The sequence below is a fragment of the Heterocephalus glaber genome, unplaced genomic scaffold, assembly GCF_053883595.1.
Source record: "Heterocephalus glaber isolate CG9 unplaced genomic scaffold, H.glaber_assembly_v1.0 deba00000546, whole genome shotgun sequence".
NCBI classification, from domain to species: Eukaryota; Metazoa; Chordata; class Mammalia; order Rodentia; family Bathyergidae; genus Heterocephalus; species Heterocephalus glaber.
The window spans coordinates 6,256,972-6,273,809 of NW_028258147.1; the positions used below are offsets into that span (position 1 = coordinate 6,256,972).

Below are 16,838 nucleotides of genomic sequence, written 5' to 3' on the forward strand. Positions count from 1 at the left end.
ATACTCATATAAGCTATAAGCTGTAGATTCAGGTTCTAATCATTTGGGTGTTTTTCAAGTCTTTCCATTATAATTTTTAATTTGCACTCCCTCTAAAAAGTATTTATATTTCTTTAAAATAGATAAAACTTCACATTTTATTATTTCTTTTTCATAAAGGGAAGCAGATTGAGATAGACTTAGTGTATTTCAAAAGACATTAGGGCTGGGGATTTAGCTCAGTGGTTACGCCGCCTGCCTCACAAGCACAAGGACCCGAGTTTGATCCCCGGTACCAAAAAAAAAAGAATTTGCTAGGATGCAAAAGACATTAAGCCTCTTGTTTGTGTGAAGACTAGGTAAGCCCTCAAAGATCAATAGCTGCCGGGCATTGTGGCTCACCTCTGTGATCCCAGCACTCTGGAGGCTGAGGTAGGAGAATCGCTGTGAGTTCGAGGCCAGCCTGGACTACATAGTTCAGGGCCAGCCTGAACTATGGAGGGAGACCCTGCCTCAAAATACCAAAAAACAAAAAGATCACTGGCTCCCTAGTTTCTACCTGCAAGAAGCATATAGTCCAGGCCAGAAGACACACACATAGTGTGGGTGTATGTACACAAACCAGCTGAATGTGGTGGTGCATGCCTATAACCCCAGTACTCAGGAGGTTGAGGCAGGAGTCTCAGTGAATTCAAGGCTGGCCTGAACTATGTGGCAAAACCCTGTCTCCAAAAAAAAGAAATTTAAACTACCAGATGCCCTAAAAGTATTAATAGAGGAAGAGCCGGACATGGCGGCTCACACCTATAATCCCAGCACTTGAGAGGCTGAGGCAGGAGGATGGCCATGAGTTGGAGAACAGCCTGGGCTACATGGTGAGTTCAAGGACCGCCTGAACTACATAGCAAGAGACCCTGTCTCCAAAGAAAAAGGGGAAGAAGTTAATGTACATGTATGGACTAGGAGAGAATTTCAAGGAAAGTGTAGATTTGAGCTGCATCTGAGAGGGAGGAGGGTCCTTGAGAACAAGGACCTTGTCTGTCTTGGCTTTATTCCCAGCATGTACAACAGTACCTGCTCCATGGTGGATACGCAATAAAAAGACATTTGAGGGCTGGGGATTTAGCTCAGTGGTTCTGGATCCTGCCTTGCAAGTGCAAGGTCCCAAGTTTGATTCCCAGTACCAAAAAGGAAGACATTTGAGGCCCGAGGAACACTAGAGTAAATGAGTGGAATGTGAGATGTGTTCCAGAAACAACAGGTGCTCTGCCATGGCCAGAGCCTCGAACTGAAGAGAAGAGAGAGGCAATGAGAATGGAAGATTACAGTCTGCTGTGTCATGAGAGGGAGTTAGGACTTGGTCTTGAATTTCTGAACAGAGGAATGACTGATGCTTAGGAAGCTCATATGGCCCCTCAATAGCCTGGTTTGGGGAGATGGCAGGTGTGAGTTGTGGCTGTGTGAGGCGATGGGACAGGAACTGATGGAAGTGTCGTCAGATGCCTTCAACACGATTGGTTTAGACACAAGGCAAAGGGGAACAATCAAAGGTGAGAAGGAGGGTGGGGATTTAGCTCAGTGGCACTGCACCTGCCTTGTAAGCCCAAGGTCCTGAGTTCGATTCCCAGTACCAAAAAAATAAAAGATGAGAAGGAAAGACTTGTTTTTGGTTTTTTTGGGGGGCTACCGGGGATCGAACTTGGGTCCTTGCACTTGCGCAGCAGGCAAAGAAACCACTGAGCTAAATCCTCGGCCCAGAAAGACTTGTTTTAACGTGAATTCAGCACAGGTGTCTGTCTGGAAATGGTGCTCTGAAGTTCCAGGGGGAGGATTCATACAGTTCAAGAAGTCAGGGCTCCTCGATCCAGATGCTCAGAAACTGTATGGCTGTGCAAGATTGTGTGCATGTGTGTTTGTGTGTGTGTGTGCACATGCGTGTGCATGTGTGTAATGCTGGGGATTAAACTAGGCAAGCACTTCTCAAGCCCATGGTCCTGAGTTCAATACTCAGTACCAAAAAAATAGGCAAGCAAGCACTGTGCCCCTGAGCTATACTTCAACCCCTTTAAAAATGTTTTATTTTGAGGAGGCTTTCATTAAGTTGCCTGGGCTGGCTTCCAACTTGGATCTTCCTGTCTCAGCCTCCTGAGAAGCTGAGATTACAGGTGTGCACCACCACGCCTGGCACAAGAGATCTTGCTGCCAGCCCATTAAACAGAGCCCGGCCTGCCTCTGTTGATTCCTGGTGTGTGCTGCCTGGCTGGTGGGAGTGTTTGGCCTAAGTAATCTCCGGGGGTTGAGCACATGAGCTCCCTCACACCAGGACCTCGCTTCAGTCCTAGGCTCTTCCTCATTCATCTGTGCTTTGTTCCTCTAAAAGGTTTTGGTTTTGCCTTTCTAGGTGTCCATTCTTCCTGATTTGGTCCTTTATTTGAATTTTTTGTCTTTTAGAGAAGACAGTTGCCAGGGCCGGGGATTTAGCTCAGTGGTTCCACTGCCTGTCTTGGAAGCACAAGGATTCTGAGTTCAATCACTGACGCAAAAAAAAAAAAAAAAAGACAGTTGCTTAAAATTTCAACTTATGGTTTTACTGCAGTGGTCTGAATATCGCTTGTGTCCACCAAAAGTCACACTGGTCCCTACTGTGGTGGTGGTGGAGCTAAGAGAGGGACTAGGCATTTTCCTCATTCACCCAGGACTGGCTTGTTTACCACGAGAGTCGGTTTCTCTTTCTCTCTGCTCCTCTCAACATGTGACTGTCTCACAATGCTGCCACACCCATATGGCCTTCACTGGAAGCCAATGTCATGCTGTACCATGCTCCTGAACCTCCAAATCTATGAGCTAAATAAGCCCCTTTTCTTTATGAAGTATCCAGTTTCAGGTATTCTGTTATAGCAATACAAAGCAGACTAAGACATTTACTATCTACAAAAGTAGCATTATAAGTCACCATGCTACGGAATTTTCCCACTTGTATTAGCCACTTTGGGTGGCTTATAGGATGCTCTATAATCTGTGTGAATTGTCTCCTCCTGGTAAACAGAACTTCACAAACTTCCCCTCTGCCTGCTGAGCACCTTCTTTTGCAGCCCCAATCCCAGGGATCAGAGCTGATGGTGGTACCTTAAAAACCTCTTGATAGGGTTATTCACCCCTCATTATTTGCTCCATCCTTCCAGCCTTTGCATTTCCTTTCACATTTTTCCCTCCATTCGGTCTTCTAAAATTTTGATTCATTTTAACAAAGGCTGCATTTCTCATCTCAGTAAATTCTGGTTTTTTTATGAAGAGGAAGGCTGAAGCTCAAAGACATTTAGTTACTATCTCTGTCCCAGCTAGAGTGTGGCAGAGTGACACTTGAGACCATCTTTCCCAGCCGCCTGTTCTTTCTACTACAGTGCAGCTGGGAATATCTTTCAAGCACTGTGATCTTGTGATCTTCCTTTCCCAAGCTCTCACAACAGAAAAGAACAGCAAGGAAGAGCTTGCAGTCATTCGTGGGATACTCATGTCCAGAAAGGGGTCTTTCTCCTGGCTCCCTTTAGATGTTAACCAACTTTCATAACCTTAGCAGGAACGTTTTCTTTGGGGCCTTTCCTTGCCTACTCCTTACACTCTCAGACCAGCTTGACTGGCTTCTAGCCAGCTTTTCAGTCTATTCCATGCTGTCCCATCTAAGACAAAAACAGCCGCATGTACAGCTGACCAACAGCAAGAGTGTGGATGCTTCCTCTTCCTTGGTTTTCCTTTCTATTTTTAGTTATATTCCTATTCTGGGTTTTCTTTGGCTTTATATAGCTGTCATCTGGTCATCTGACCCATGTCCCCAGAAGAGCATGCTGCCCTTGAGCCCTTTAATGAGAGACCATTCATTCCATCTTTAGCGCACATTCTGTCCTCTCACTGCTCCTTGGCCACCGTTGTGAGTATCGCTTTTCTTTCCACAGTGCCTCTAGTTGAACTGCCTGTCATGTACCTGAAGCCAAAAGAGGGAAAGAGGAACCACAAAGGACTCAGGTGGGACAGGTAGGTCATTTATCTAAAAATTCAGATCATTCTAATAATATGCTTGTCGACTTTCTGAACTCACTTCTAGCAGCCACCTATCGATATCCCAGCAGGCAGATACAGGGGAATTTGGACTGTTTCCTGTGGCAGGTCAGCAACAGCCCTCAAGAGGAAAGAAATAGGAGCCTAAAAGTGGGCCGGTGGAGGAAACTTTATAAAAATCTACGACGTGGATGATCCTTAATGACATTCTGCCAGTTACAGAAGGACAAATACTGCATGATCCCACTTCTATGAAGTATCAGACACATGCAGTAGAATGTGCTTACCAAGAGCTGGGAGACAAGGAGAAATGGGAGGATCTGTTCAGTGGGTATAGAGTTTTAGTTTTGTAAGACAAAAAAAAAGTTCTATAGGCCAGGTGTGGTAGCACATGCCTATAATCCAAGTACTTTGGGAGGCTGAGGCAGGAGGATCACAAATTCAATCCCACCCTGGGCAATTGGCAACTTAACAAGATTGTCTCAAAAATAAAAAATATAAAGAGCTGGGGTGTAGCCCAGTGTGAAGGCCCTGGGCCCAATCCCCATTATTGAAAAGAAAAAAAAAGGCCACTTCTGCCACCAACATTTTATGCACATAGAACAAAGTCACCAGTGAATCCTAAAGTCTGTTTCTTCAGTCTTCCAGTCGAGACATGGGCAGCATCATTCATCATCCCCTTTCCTTCTGTTGCCAAATCTGATTATTTCTCTGCTCTGTGGCCCTCCGGTTTTGCCATGGTCTTGGTTTTCCTACAGTTTAAGTTGCTCCTTCTCTAATGTGGGAAGAAAACAGATGTGAAACTTTAAGATCTTTCACCCAGGTGCAGTGGTGAACAGCAGTTATCCCAGCTGTGTGGGAGGCTGAGGCAGGAGGATCATAAGTTCTAGGCTAGACTGGGCAACTTAGTGAAACCTTGTCTCAAAAAAAAAAAAAAAATCTTTCTTCTACGGATCCAGATGTCAAAGGAAATGTGAATTAACAGATTTTAAGTGGCTAGAGAATCTGCTCTTTTTAGGATGGTATCATCTCCCAAGTCTCCAAGAGCTGGGTAAGTAAGTCACTGTAGTCTGAGATTCAAGGTCAGTGCTCAGTGCCAGGCATTAATGCCCGCAGTACCCACCTGATCCACTAGGTGCCCGCAGTGTTCCACATCTGACTTCCCTTCTTGAATTTCAGAGGCAAGCTAAACCTTGCCTCCCACTTTACCCAGATCTTCAAATCAGCGGAGGTGGGCAACACGGCACTGACTTCGAACAGCTCACCCTGGCCAGGTGCAGTGCCACAGGCCTCCAATCCCAGCTATTGGTGAAGCTGAGGCAGGAGGATCCCAAGTTTAATGCTAAGGCTGAGCACTTTAGCAAGACCTTGTCACAAAATAAGAAAAATTAAAAGAAAAGACTAGAATTCAACTCAGAAGTAAAGCACTTGCCTAGCATGCACCAGGCTTTGGGTTCAATCCACAGTAACACACACACACACATACACAGAGGCTCACTCTTATTTCACCGTCGTTCTCATTTTGTCCTTATTTTGTCACAAGTTTTCCTTCCTAGCCCAATTTAAGCTGCTTGAGGGCAGCCAGGCATGGTGGCACCTGCCTATAATCCTAGCACTCAGGAGGCCGAGGCAGGAGGATTGCTGCAAGTTCAAGGCCAACCTGGACTACATAGAGAGACCTTGTCTCAAAAAACCAAAAATAAATAAATATTTAAAAAGCTGCTTGAAGCCATTTCTATCATAGGTTGGTCCAGTGATAGACACTGAAATCACTGTGATAGTTGATAGGGAAATAAATGAGAATAAATATTGAACAGCCGTAATTTAAGGTTAGGGTTAAGACTCTTCACCTAGGTACAGAGCCATGCAAGAATAAGAACCAGAATAAGTGGGCTGGGGATTTAGCTCAGCAACATAGCGCCTGCTTGGCAATCATGAGATCCTGAATTCTTTGATCCCCAGAACAACAACAACAAAAAAAGAACCAGGATAAGAACCAGGTTGTACCCAGGCATGGTGGCAAACATGCCTGTATTGCCAGCACTTGGGAGGCTGAGGCAGGAGGATCATGAGTTCAAGTTTGAATCCAACCTGGACTATATAGCAAGATTCTATCTCAAAACAAAACAAATAAGAAAAGAACCATATTGAGCTGACTTTAGTGATTATATGCTTATAATCTCAGCACTCTGAGAGGCTGAAGCAGGAAGATTACAAGTTAAGCCTAGCCTGGTCAATGCATCAATTTAGCAAGAGCCCATCTCAAAATAAAAAAATAAAAAAAGAGCTGGGGGTGTAGCTCAGACCAAAGCTCCTGGTTCAATGCCTAGTACCAAAAAGTAAAAATAAATAAATAAGGACACCTGGGGAAGATGAGCCATTGGCAGCCTCATGGGCCCACATGAAGTGCTGACAGCCCTCCTGGGGTGCCCTCCACGTGCCTGGTCTCCAGCACCCAGGCTGAATCACCCCAGGGCAACCCACAAAGCTGGTAAGCCAGGAATGATGCTTTGAAGGCATCTCCTAGAAGCTGGGGCCGGAGCGGTGTGTCACCCCGGCCACAGGCAGCTCAGACCCAGCAGATGGTCCTGGGCTTGTGAGGCTTCCAAGTCTGTGACTCACGCTAATTAACCCGACTTGGCAGCCCTCCATGCAGGGCGGTCATTATCTCCACTGGACCAAGTGGGGAAACTGAGGTGTGGAGTAGGGAAGCAGCTCTGCTCCATGAGTCAGTGGCAGCAGGTCACGAGTTTGCACGCCCCTGCTCCAATGTCCGAGAAGCTGCCTTTGACCATCGGAGTAAAGGCTTCTAAGGAGGCTGTTCAGGGGCAGGGCCAGGGACCTTGCCATAGTCCTATTTCCATCCAGGTGGAGCCACAAAACTGGAGTCAGCCGCAGAGTCTGTCCTAACTCCCCTGTGTGAGGAATCTACAAGCCAGAGTGCAGCCAGATAGCCAAGATCCCAGTGCAGGTGGCCGAGCCAGGCCAGGCCCTGAGGCTCCTTCTCAGTCTCCTTCCCACTCTCCAGTCATAAAGCAGGGCAGCAGAGTCCTGGCATGGAAGGGCACCAGCTGGGGTCAGGTCACCTCAGGGAGAGCTCAGAGATACCAGATCCTGGAGTCTGGGTTCAAATCCTGGATTCACTGATGAGCAGCCATGTGCTTCGGAGCCAGCTCCTCAGAGCCTCAGTTTCCTCATCTGTAAAACAAGGACAGTGCTAGTCGCCATGTCACAGGATGTCTGGGGATGGAAGGAGACATTGCAGAGCTTATAGTGGCGCCTGGCACACAGTGGCACTTGGTGTTCAGTGCAGTCATACCTTGGTACTCAGCTGCTCTGAAACTCATCAGATTTGGTACTTGACAGATTTTGTCCCAGTACTTGTCATTTTAGTCCTCAACACACAAGCTAGAATGGGTCAGTGTCTGCCTCCTTTCCAGCCAAAACAGTACCTGTTGTTTTGGGTACTTGTCTTGCCTCCAGAACCAATTTAACAATGAGTACTACAGCACCCCTCTATTGTTTGTACTTTATTTATTTATTTATTTATTGCTGTACCGGGAGCTACTAGAGCCTTGTGCATGCTAAACAAGTGCTCCATTACTGAGCAACTAACACCTGGAGTCCTTTTGTCCTTTTTATTTATTTTCAGATGGGGTGTAGATAAGTTGCCCAGGTTGGCCTTGAACTTTCCATCCTTCTGCCTCAGCCTCTGTCTGGCGTGTGCCCCAATTTACTTAGTATGATGATTTAAATGAGGCCAGTACAGCAATTCTTCTTTTTTCTTTTCTTTTTTTTTTTGGTACCAAGGATCGAACTCGGGACCTTGTACTTTCAAGGCAAGCAGTAGAACCGCTGAGCTAAATCCCTGGCCTAGGTACAGCAATACTTAGCTGCACACTGGGCCACTGGTTTAAGGCCAGTGGTCTCTCCAGTCTGTGTGGACTTCAGGGACAAGGAGCTCAGAGACAGTAGGTGTTGGCATCAGAAGGAGGCCCGATGTCTCTCACTGAACTGTCCTTGCTCTCTGAGCCCAGCAGTCTCCAGCTATCCTCACACAGTCCAGGTGCTGGTGGTTTAGCTCCAAGCCCAGTTTTGAAACCATCAAGAAGCACCTTGGGTAACAGGCACCACCTGACACAACCCACATTCCTGCCAGTCTCCACGGGCCCTGGCTTGGGGCCTGGCGAGGCTGTGCTTGGAGGTGGTGGCAAGATGACAAGGCAGAGGTAATTACAGGAACCTCCTGCTGGGCTGGGAACACAGGCGTATTTGTCCAGCACCCCTTACCTGAGTCATCTGCCCTGGGGCCTGCAGCCACCTGGCCTGGAGTGGGACTAGTAGGCTGCCAGGCTCCAGCATCTGTGCATGAACTCGGCCCTCACCAGCACCTCCTGTGGGCTGTCCCCTCTGAAAGCTAGTCGAGGCAGCTTAGCTCCACACACAAAGCTGAGACAGCAGAGTCTGGCCCTGGTCTGACAACCAGTAAGGGCCCAGGGCCTATGCTTGGGCAAACAGAACCAGAGCTCTGGCCTCAGAATCTTTGGAAAATCATCTCCCAGATCAGGGATAAATGAAGAGATGGAGAAAAGGCACCGCAACAGCTAACCCTCCCCCTCCCCATGCCAGCCAGCCACTCCCTGTGCCCTGCTGGTCCTTGAGGGCCCTGGGTCCCCCTGCTTAGCCCTAGATCTGCCTGGGCCCTACCAGCCAGTCAGCTGAGATGTGGACTCAACTCCCACAAACTCAACCCAGAGGTTTTCCAAAGTAAATGAGGAAGAAAATAGGTGCTGTATTTCACAATAAAAAGTTCTAAAATCTCATCACTTTGGGAGGCTGAGTAGGAGGATCAATAGCTTGAGCCAACCTGGGCAGCTTAGCAACTCATAGAGACTTAGTTTCTGAAAAGGAATAAAAAGTGCTGGGAAAGTAGCTCAGTGTGAAAGCCCTGGGTTCAAGCCCCCGTACTGAAAGACAAAACGAAATGAACAAACAAGTTCCCTGCTCCTTCTAGGCAGGGGAAGCAAGAAGGACATGACAGAAGAGAAAAAGATGGAGGCACCCACTTGGACCTCAGAGGAAGATGTTTGTACCCTGAGGGGATTTCCATGGAGCACCTATCTGTGGCCCAGCTGGTAGAGGAGACCGAAGAAGGCCAAGTGGAGACACTGTGGGTGGGACAGCAGAAATAGGAAGTCATGTTTATTTGTTTTTGTTGGTTCTTTTAAAAACACTCTTGCTATATAGTCCAGATTGGACTTGAACTCACTCTGAACCCCAGACTGGCCTCGAACTCACAGTGATCCTCTTGCCTTGGCCTCCCTGGGATTACAGACGTGTGACACCAACCCCCTAGTAGAAAGCCATGTTTTAAGGCAGTGAACAACTCCACAGGCCAAAGAATGAGCTCTCTCCTCCTCCTCCAAGAAAGAGAGCCAGAGAGCCCTCATAAAACTCAATACCGATGAAAAGACCAGGGGACACTGAGAGGGAGCCAGCATGAGACCTGAGTACACTCTGCTGAGTCACTGCTCATCTCCCCTCTCCCACAGCCCCCTTGCTTGCTAGCTGGTCAGGAAGGAGTCTGATGACAGATATACCCTGAGGGGAGGAAAAGGCAGGAGGTGGAAGAAGACCTACTTCGGGCCTCCCTGACTAAAACATGACCTCAGAGTCATAATGACTGGCTTGCTGGTCAACCTGCCAATCCCAGACCTCCCCACCCTGGCCTTCAAGATGGACTCATGCAGGAAAAAGGAAGCAGAGGGCAGTCGGGTGGCCCTGGCACTTGTTGCCCATTATTTATTTCAATGATAGTACCTAAAGTAAAATGGTGAAGTATGTGATTTTTTTAAAAATACCTCATTTAACTTAGTTGTCCCTTCTCTTCTTAAGCCTTAATGTCAGCCATGTAATGTTTTCTGACTTTTTAAACCTACTGATCATTTCCATTGCAGCACTCTTAAAAATTATTCTCACACACAAAAAAACTTCTACTTAGGGCTGGGGATTTAACTCAGTGGTTCCACCGCCTGCCTCACAAGTGCAAGGTCCTGAGTTTGATCCCCAGTACCAAAAAAAAAAAATACAGCAACACAAAAACTTTTACTTTTTTTGTTTGTCTTTGAGACAGGGTCTCACTATGTAGTTCAGGCTGGACTTAAACTACATAGTGATCCTCCTGCCTCAGTCTCCCAAGTGCTGGGGTTATAGGTGTGCACCACCATATCCCACAAAAAACCTCTTATTTGTAGGAACATTTAAAAGTCTTTTCTTGGTCCTCCTCTTTTTGTTGTTGTTGGTGGTGGGTTTTGTTTGGTACCGGGGATCGAACTCTGGTCTTTGCTCTTGTGAGGCAGGTTGTGGACCACTAAGCTAAATCCCCAGCCCGGTCTTCCACCTCTGACCCCTGCTTTAGCATTCAGTATTGTAAGTCATCCCTGCCTTGATTACACTTTCTTTTTTCCCATCCATTTTTCCTCCCTCCACCTCTTGTTAACTTATTCACTTGCAGATCTCCTAACTTCCTATTTATCTATCTTCTATTTTGCTAAAGATATATGTATGTATTTGAGTTTCTCATATAAGAGAAACCATGTGATATTTAAACTTGTGTCTGATTTATTTCAATTAATATTATGTTCTCCAGGCACATCCACTTTCCCACAAATGCCTCAAGTTTATCACTTATGGCAGAATAGTACTCCATCATGTATAGATACATTTTTTTTGGTACTAGAAATTGAACTCAGGACCTTTCACTTGCCAGGCAGATGCAGCACCACTAAATACATTTTCTTTACCCATTTGTCTGTTGATGGACACATAGACTTTTTCCAGGAACACTTTTTTTGTTGTTGTTACCGGGAGTCAAACTCAGGACCTTCCACTTATGAGGTAGGTGACAGCACCACTGAGCTAAATCCCTGGCTCTTTTTCCAAGATTTAGCTGTTTTGAGTCGTGCTGCTATAAAAGTGGGTATGCATGTATCACTGTAATATGATGACTTTAACTCTTTGGGGAAGATACCTAGAAAGGGAATAGCTGGGTTAAATGTATGTGGGTTTTTTTTTGTTTGTTTGTTTTTGGTACTGGGGATGGAACTTGGGCCCTTGCACTTGTGGGGCAGGCGGTGGCACCACTGAGCTAAATCTCCGGCCCTAAATGTTTGTTTAAACACCACCTTATCAGTGGAGCACAGTGGCGCACACCTGAAATTCCAGCTCTTGGGAAGCTGAAGCAGGAGGATCACAGTGAGTTTGAAGCCAGCCTGGGTTACATAGTGAGTTCAAGGCCAGCCTGAAATACACAAGAGACCCTGTCTCAAAAAATAAATAAGGAGGTCTGGGGGTTTAGCTCAGTGGTTTCACCACCTGCTGTGCAAGTGCAAGGACCCGAGAGTTCGATCCCTGGTACCAAAAAAGGAATAAATAAATAAATAAATAAATAAGGAGAAGTGGACAAATGAGAGTAGGAAGTGGAAGAGGAAACTAGCTGAGGGCTGGAAAGGAGACACTGCAGTCCAAAAATGGAGAGGACAGTGCACACAGCCAGTATGTGGCCTGGCTTTGGTAACAGTTTGAGGCCAGCCTGGATTACATAGCGAAACCCTGCCTCCAAAATCCTAAATAAGTAAATAAGTAAAATTTATTTTGGTGTAAGGTCTCACTAGGTTTTCCAGGCTGGTCTCAAACTGGCAGTCCTCCTGCCTCAGCCTCCTGAGCACCTGAGATAACAAATATGTGGCACCATGTCCGGTTTCTTCAACATTTTTTTTTGGTGCTGGGGATCAAGATCTTCAATAATTTTTGAAATCACAGATTTAAATTTTAGCATGTCATCATATTTAACATGTTTAAGTGAGATTTTCTTCTAACATATCATAGCAAATAGATTTAACATATAGCAAAAACAGCCAGACTTAAAAGGACAAATACTAGATGAGTTCACTCACTTTGAGCCACATAAAACAGGGAAAGGCACAGAGGCTCGAAGTGGAATGGAGATGTCCAGGGACTGGGGGAAGTGGGGAGGAAGGTATGGTTTAAAGGGCACAGAGTTTCTGTTTGGGATGACACCTTCGAAAAGCCTCTAGAAACGGGTAATGATGCTACTGCACAACACTGGGAATGTACTTAACAACACTGAATTCCTGTGTACATACACTTATGGTTAACTGGACACATTCAATGCACATATATTTTACCACAATTTAACTGCCCCACCCCTAGAAAAAAGTGCTTAGAATAATACCTGGCATACAGTTAGGGTTGTTTGTTCTGGTTTTGTGTTTGTTTTGCCGAGTTGCTAAGTTGCCCAGGCTGGGGTTGAATTTGGGATCCTCCTGCCTCGGCATCTCAGACGCTGGGATTAATGGCCTGCACCACCATGCCCAGCTTTGTTGGCTGTTTCTAATGATCTCTCCCATTACTGTGTTGTCTCTGGGACCAGGCTACCATCATTTGGGAGTCACCTTGGCCCAGGCCTAGACCACACAGAACCAGAAGCCCAATCCTGTCAGTAGAGATTCAGGGAACCCAGCACAGGGGAACTGGTTCATAGAAATCAAATTCCCTGAAAACTGCTAGACCAGCTTTCCAAATGTGCATTTTGGAAATATTTACGGGGAAAAATTGTCTAAAAGTTCCTTAGAACTTGTCAGGGCCAGGGCAGGAGACTGTACCCACTGGGGGCATTTGGGACTGGTAATTTAGGGCTCCCTTGCCCTCTACAGGGCTATTTGTTTTGTTTTGTTTTGAAACAGGGTCTTGCTATGTATCCCAGGCTGACCTTGAACTCATGGTGGTCAATCTTCCTGCCTCAGCCTCCCTAGTGCTGGGCTTACTGGCACATGCCACCACGCCCAGGCAGTCTGGTTTTGCAGGTAGATTTGCTGCTGAGGGCACTACCTTCCTGGGGATCTGCGCTCAGGAATCACACTGATTAGAATTTTCAACTTCCTTTTTTCCAAACTGTAGATAGATTTTTCCCTAACCATGTCCGGATAGGGCAATTTTTCTTTAGCTGCGTTACAAAACCATTAACTCGAGTCTGCGTCTTCCTTGATCTACAGATGACAGCCCACCTCAGAATGGTCTTGAGGGCCTCCCACCTTTTCATCAGCCACACACTGACAGGCCAGTTTCGGGGGGGATATTTGTGTATCTGGCTGAATATGTTCACTTTTTTTTTTTGGTACCAGAGATTGAACTCGGGACCTTGCACTTTTGAGGCAGGCGGTGGAACCACTGAGCTAAACCCCTGGTCCTGAATATGTTCACTTTTTACATTCTTTTTAAATTTGTCTTTGCTTTTTTGAGACAGGGTCTCCCTATGTAGATCAGTCTGGCCTTGAACCCACTATGGAGCCCTGGCTGGCCTCAAACTCACAGCAATCCTCCTGCCTCAGCCTACCAAGTGCTGGGATTACAGATGTGTGCCACCATGCCCACCCCACTTATTCTTTTCCCTCTCTTGTACCTCTCTTCAAACTTGACTTTGGCACCCTGCCGGGTCTTGGGTTGAAGAGTGGGATCTCTGAAGACATCTTTGTGGACAACACTTCCATCCAGGGGGTGCCCACAGACTGCCCCAAGGGCATGGGGTGTGGTCATAAACTTTCACAGCAGACTTGATCTCTGACTTCTTAGTGACTTTCTTCTTTCCTGTTACTTTCAAGGATAATACTCTCTCCAGGTACCAGAGCACTGCTGGAGGGACATCTGAGGTCCCTGCATTAATGTTCTTCATGATGACAGCTGTGTGTCCGGATCAGCACGACTTTCCCTGGCTTCTTGAACTTGCCCATTTGGGGGGTGGGGGGCTAGCAGGGATCGAATTTGGGTCCTTTTGCTTGTGGGGCAGGTGGTGGAACCACTGAGCTAAATCCCCAGCCCTGAACTTGCCCATTTTGATAGCACTGAAATGTGTTCATTTTGGTATTTGTAAAAATATCTTTTTGTTGTTTTGTTTTGAGACAGGGTCTCTCTGTGTAGTCCAGGCTGGCTTTGAACTCACTGTATAGCCTAGAATTAAAACATACAAAGGAGCAAAGCTTACAAAATGAGATAAAACCTGTCTGTCTCCTTCTAACAAGGCTGCCATGGCTCAGCAAATTTTGATTTTGTTTTGTAGCTTTTTTTTGTCTTGAGACACTTTTGAGAGCCTCTGGCACATTCTTTTGAGTGACCTCAATGGTAACAAAGCTATATGTGGTTTACAGCAGATCTGACTTAGAAATAGCCAAAAGGGCCACCCTAGCTACTAGGGAGCCTGAAACAGAAGGATCACAAGTTCTAGGCCAGTCTGGGCATCTTGGTGAGATCCTGTCTCAAAATAAAAAATCTAAAGTGCCAAGGATGTGGCTCAGTGGTAGAGTGCCCTGGGGTCCCATCCCCAGTACTCTGAGGAAGAGAGAGGAGAAATAGCCAAAAGGGATTTAAAGTTAACTCTGGCAAGTAACTCCTGTGATAAAGCTAGGAAGTAACATTGTGAACAAATAAATAACAAATAAATTTGTTTCTTGGAGGCACATTCTTCTTCCTCTTTTTTTTTCTTTCAGACAGGGTCCCACTATGTAATCTAGGCTGGCCTTGAACCCCTGCCTATGCACATCGTTATCCCGATAAAAAGCTGTCTCTGGAAGCAGCTGCTGGCTGGAGGCCGAGGCTGTGTACAGTCACCCAGCATGTCTGTGCAGCTTCCTGCCACTCAGAAAGCTCAAGGGGATGCAACTGGGTGGCCTGCTCCATACCCAACCTTCCCTTAAACCTGAGAGCTGTGGTTCTACTTCTTCTAAAAACAATCTCATTCCTTCCTGGTCATGAGCTCCCCTCAGCAGCATCTCTGGTCACGGGTCCGTGCAGCCATTTTGATTCTCCAGTGCTGGGGCTGGAACCCATGGCCTGGCGCTCCTCCAGGTGGGTGAGCGACCAAAGAGCCACACCTGTCCTGTGCCCACCACACAGTGGGGCAGTGTGATTGGCCAGCTTCCAGTGCCAGGATCTGGATTCAGATGCAGGCTCTGTCCCTTATGAGCTGTGGCCAAGTGCCTCAGTGAGCTGATCTTTAGAATGGGAGTAGTTGTGACTCCTTGAAACCACTTTGTGAGGTAGCTATGAAAAGTCAAGACCTGGCACACCACGAGCCTTGGTAAGTGAATGAGTAATTTTCCAGCTTTTCCAGGAGCAGGGACCATGGGGGTAACTTTTGTTTTGTTTTGTTTGAGATAGGTTCTTGATACATAATTCAGATCGGCCTTAACTCTAAGTGATGCTCCTGCCTCAGCCTCTGGAGTGATTAAAGGGATGTGTTGCCACACCCAGCGGATATAAAAATCTGTCACGCCACCTCCATCAATCTCCATCTCACATGGAGCTACCAACATGAGATTTATTGCAGAATAGAGTGTACACATACCCCTGACAAATATACCTGCTCAACCAGAAACTGATGCAGGATGTCCATCAACAGATGAATGGATAAGGTGTGATATTCACACACAATGGAGTACTACTCTTCCATAAAAAAGGAAAATTTTGAGTCATTTGTAGGAAAATGGATGCACATTGAAACCATAATGTTAAGTGAAATAAATCAGACACACAAGCTTAAATATCACATGATTTCTCTTTCTCTCTGTCGTTATTTTTTTTTTTTTTTTTGGTACCAGAGATCAAACTCCGGGCCTTGTGCTTTCCAGGCAGGCAGCAGAACCACTGAGCTAAATCCCCAGCTCACATGATTTCTCTTATGTGAGAAACCCAAAATATAAATAAAGAGCAAAATAAAAGATTGATAATAGGAAATAAGGGGAAAGATTTTTTGCAAAAGGGAAGAGGACCAAGAGATGGAGGGAGAAAGAAGAAAGAAGGGGAAGGGGATGAAAAAAAATGAAAATGTGTTATGCACCAATTCCACATGATGAATATAATCATTATGTACTGTGAACATAAAACTTTTTTTTTTTTTTTGGTACCGGGGATTGAACTCGGGACCTTGTGCCTGTGAGGCAGGCACCCAGAACCACTGAGCTAAATCCCCAGCCCAAGACTTTTTTAAAAAAAAAAAGATCAGAGGGCTGGGGATTTAGCTCAGTGGTTCTGCCGCCTACCTTGCAAGCGCAAGGTTACGAGTTTGATCCCTGGTACCAAAATAAATAAATATAAATAAATAAATAAATAAATAAATAAATAAATATCAGAAAGCTGGGTGTGGTGACGGGTGCTTGCAATCCCAGGACTCAGGAGGCTGAGGCAGGAGGGCTGTCAAGAACTGGAGGCCAGCCTGGGCTACATAGTTCAAGACCAGCCTAGACTACACAACAAGACCCTGTCTCCAAAAAACTAAAAAAAAATCAGAAAAAATAAAACCAGATCCTCACCCCTTGCCCAGGCCTTCCTCGTGGGGACAGTTGCTGTGACTATGGGTCTCTGGAGACCCAGAGGAGTCTGCTGTCTGCCAGGCAGGCAGAGGCAGGGATGTAAGGCAGCAGGGTGGCAGGGGTGAGGAAGCAGAGGCCTCTAATTTAAGCACTGGCTTCAGCTGTTCCATGGGGCCACACGCTCAGAATGGAAAATAGAAGCACCCTCCTGGTGGCCAGGCCTCTGCCTTCCAGGGTAGCTTCATTTGGGGTCACGTGAAAGCTGCTGACCTTGGAGGAGCCACCAGGGGCAGTGCGGAGGGGAGGGCGGCAACACCTTGAAGGCACCTTCCGAAGCCGTGCAGAGCTCGGGCCTCTGAGCAGCTGGCTGTTCCCTGCTTGCTTCTATTTCAGACACCACGGGAGGCTGGGTTCACTCCAGTC

At 46.4% G+C, this 16,838-nt stretch overlaps 1 protein-coding gene and 1 pseudogene across 2 annotated transcripts in view; one reads left to right on the forward strand and one right to left on the reverse strand.

Annotated features, from left to right (window-relative positions):
- Positions 1-2,539: 2,539 nt before the first annotated feature.
- Ube2h (ubiquitin conjugating enzyme E2 H) overlaps positions 2,540-16,838 on the forward strand; it is a 171,022-nt gene continuing 156,723 nt past the window's right edge. Inside the window, exon 1 of one of the 2 annotated variants that reach the window (XM_087204536.1) lies at positions 2,540-4,008. In XM_087204536.1, the coding sequence (XP_087060662.1) occupies positions 3,803-4,008 (206 nt within the window). In that variant the 5' untranslated portion in view covers positions 2,540-3,802. The remainder of the gene's footprint in view (positions 4,009-16,838) is intronic. The other variant, XM_087204535.1, reaches the window with a different exon arrangement.
- LOC147829607 (large ribosomal subunit protein eL27 pseudogene) lies at positions 13,100-14,039 on the reverse strand (annotated as a pseudogene).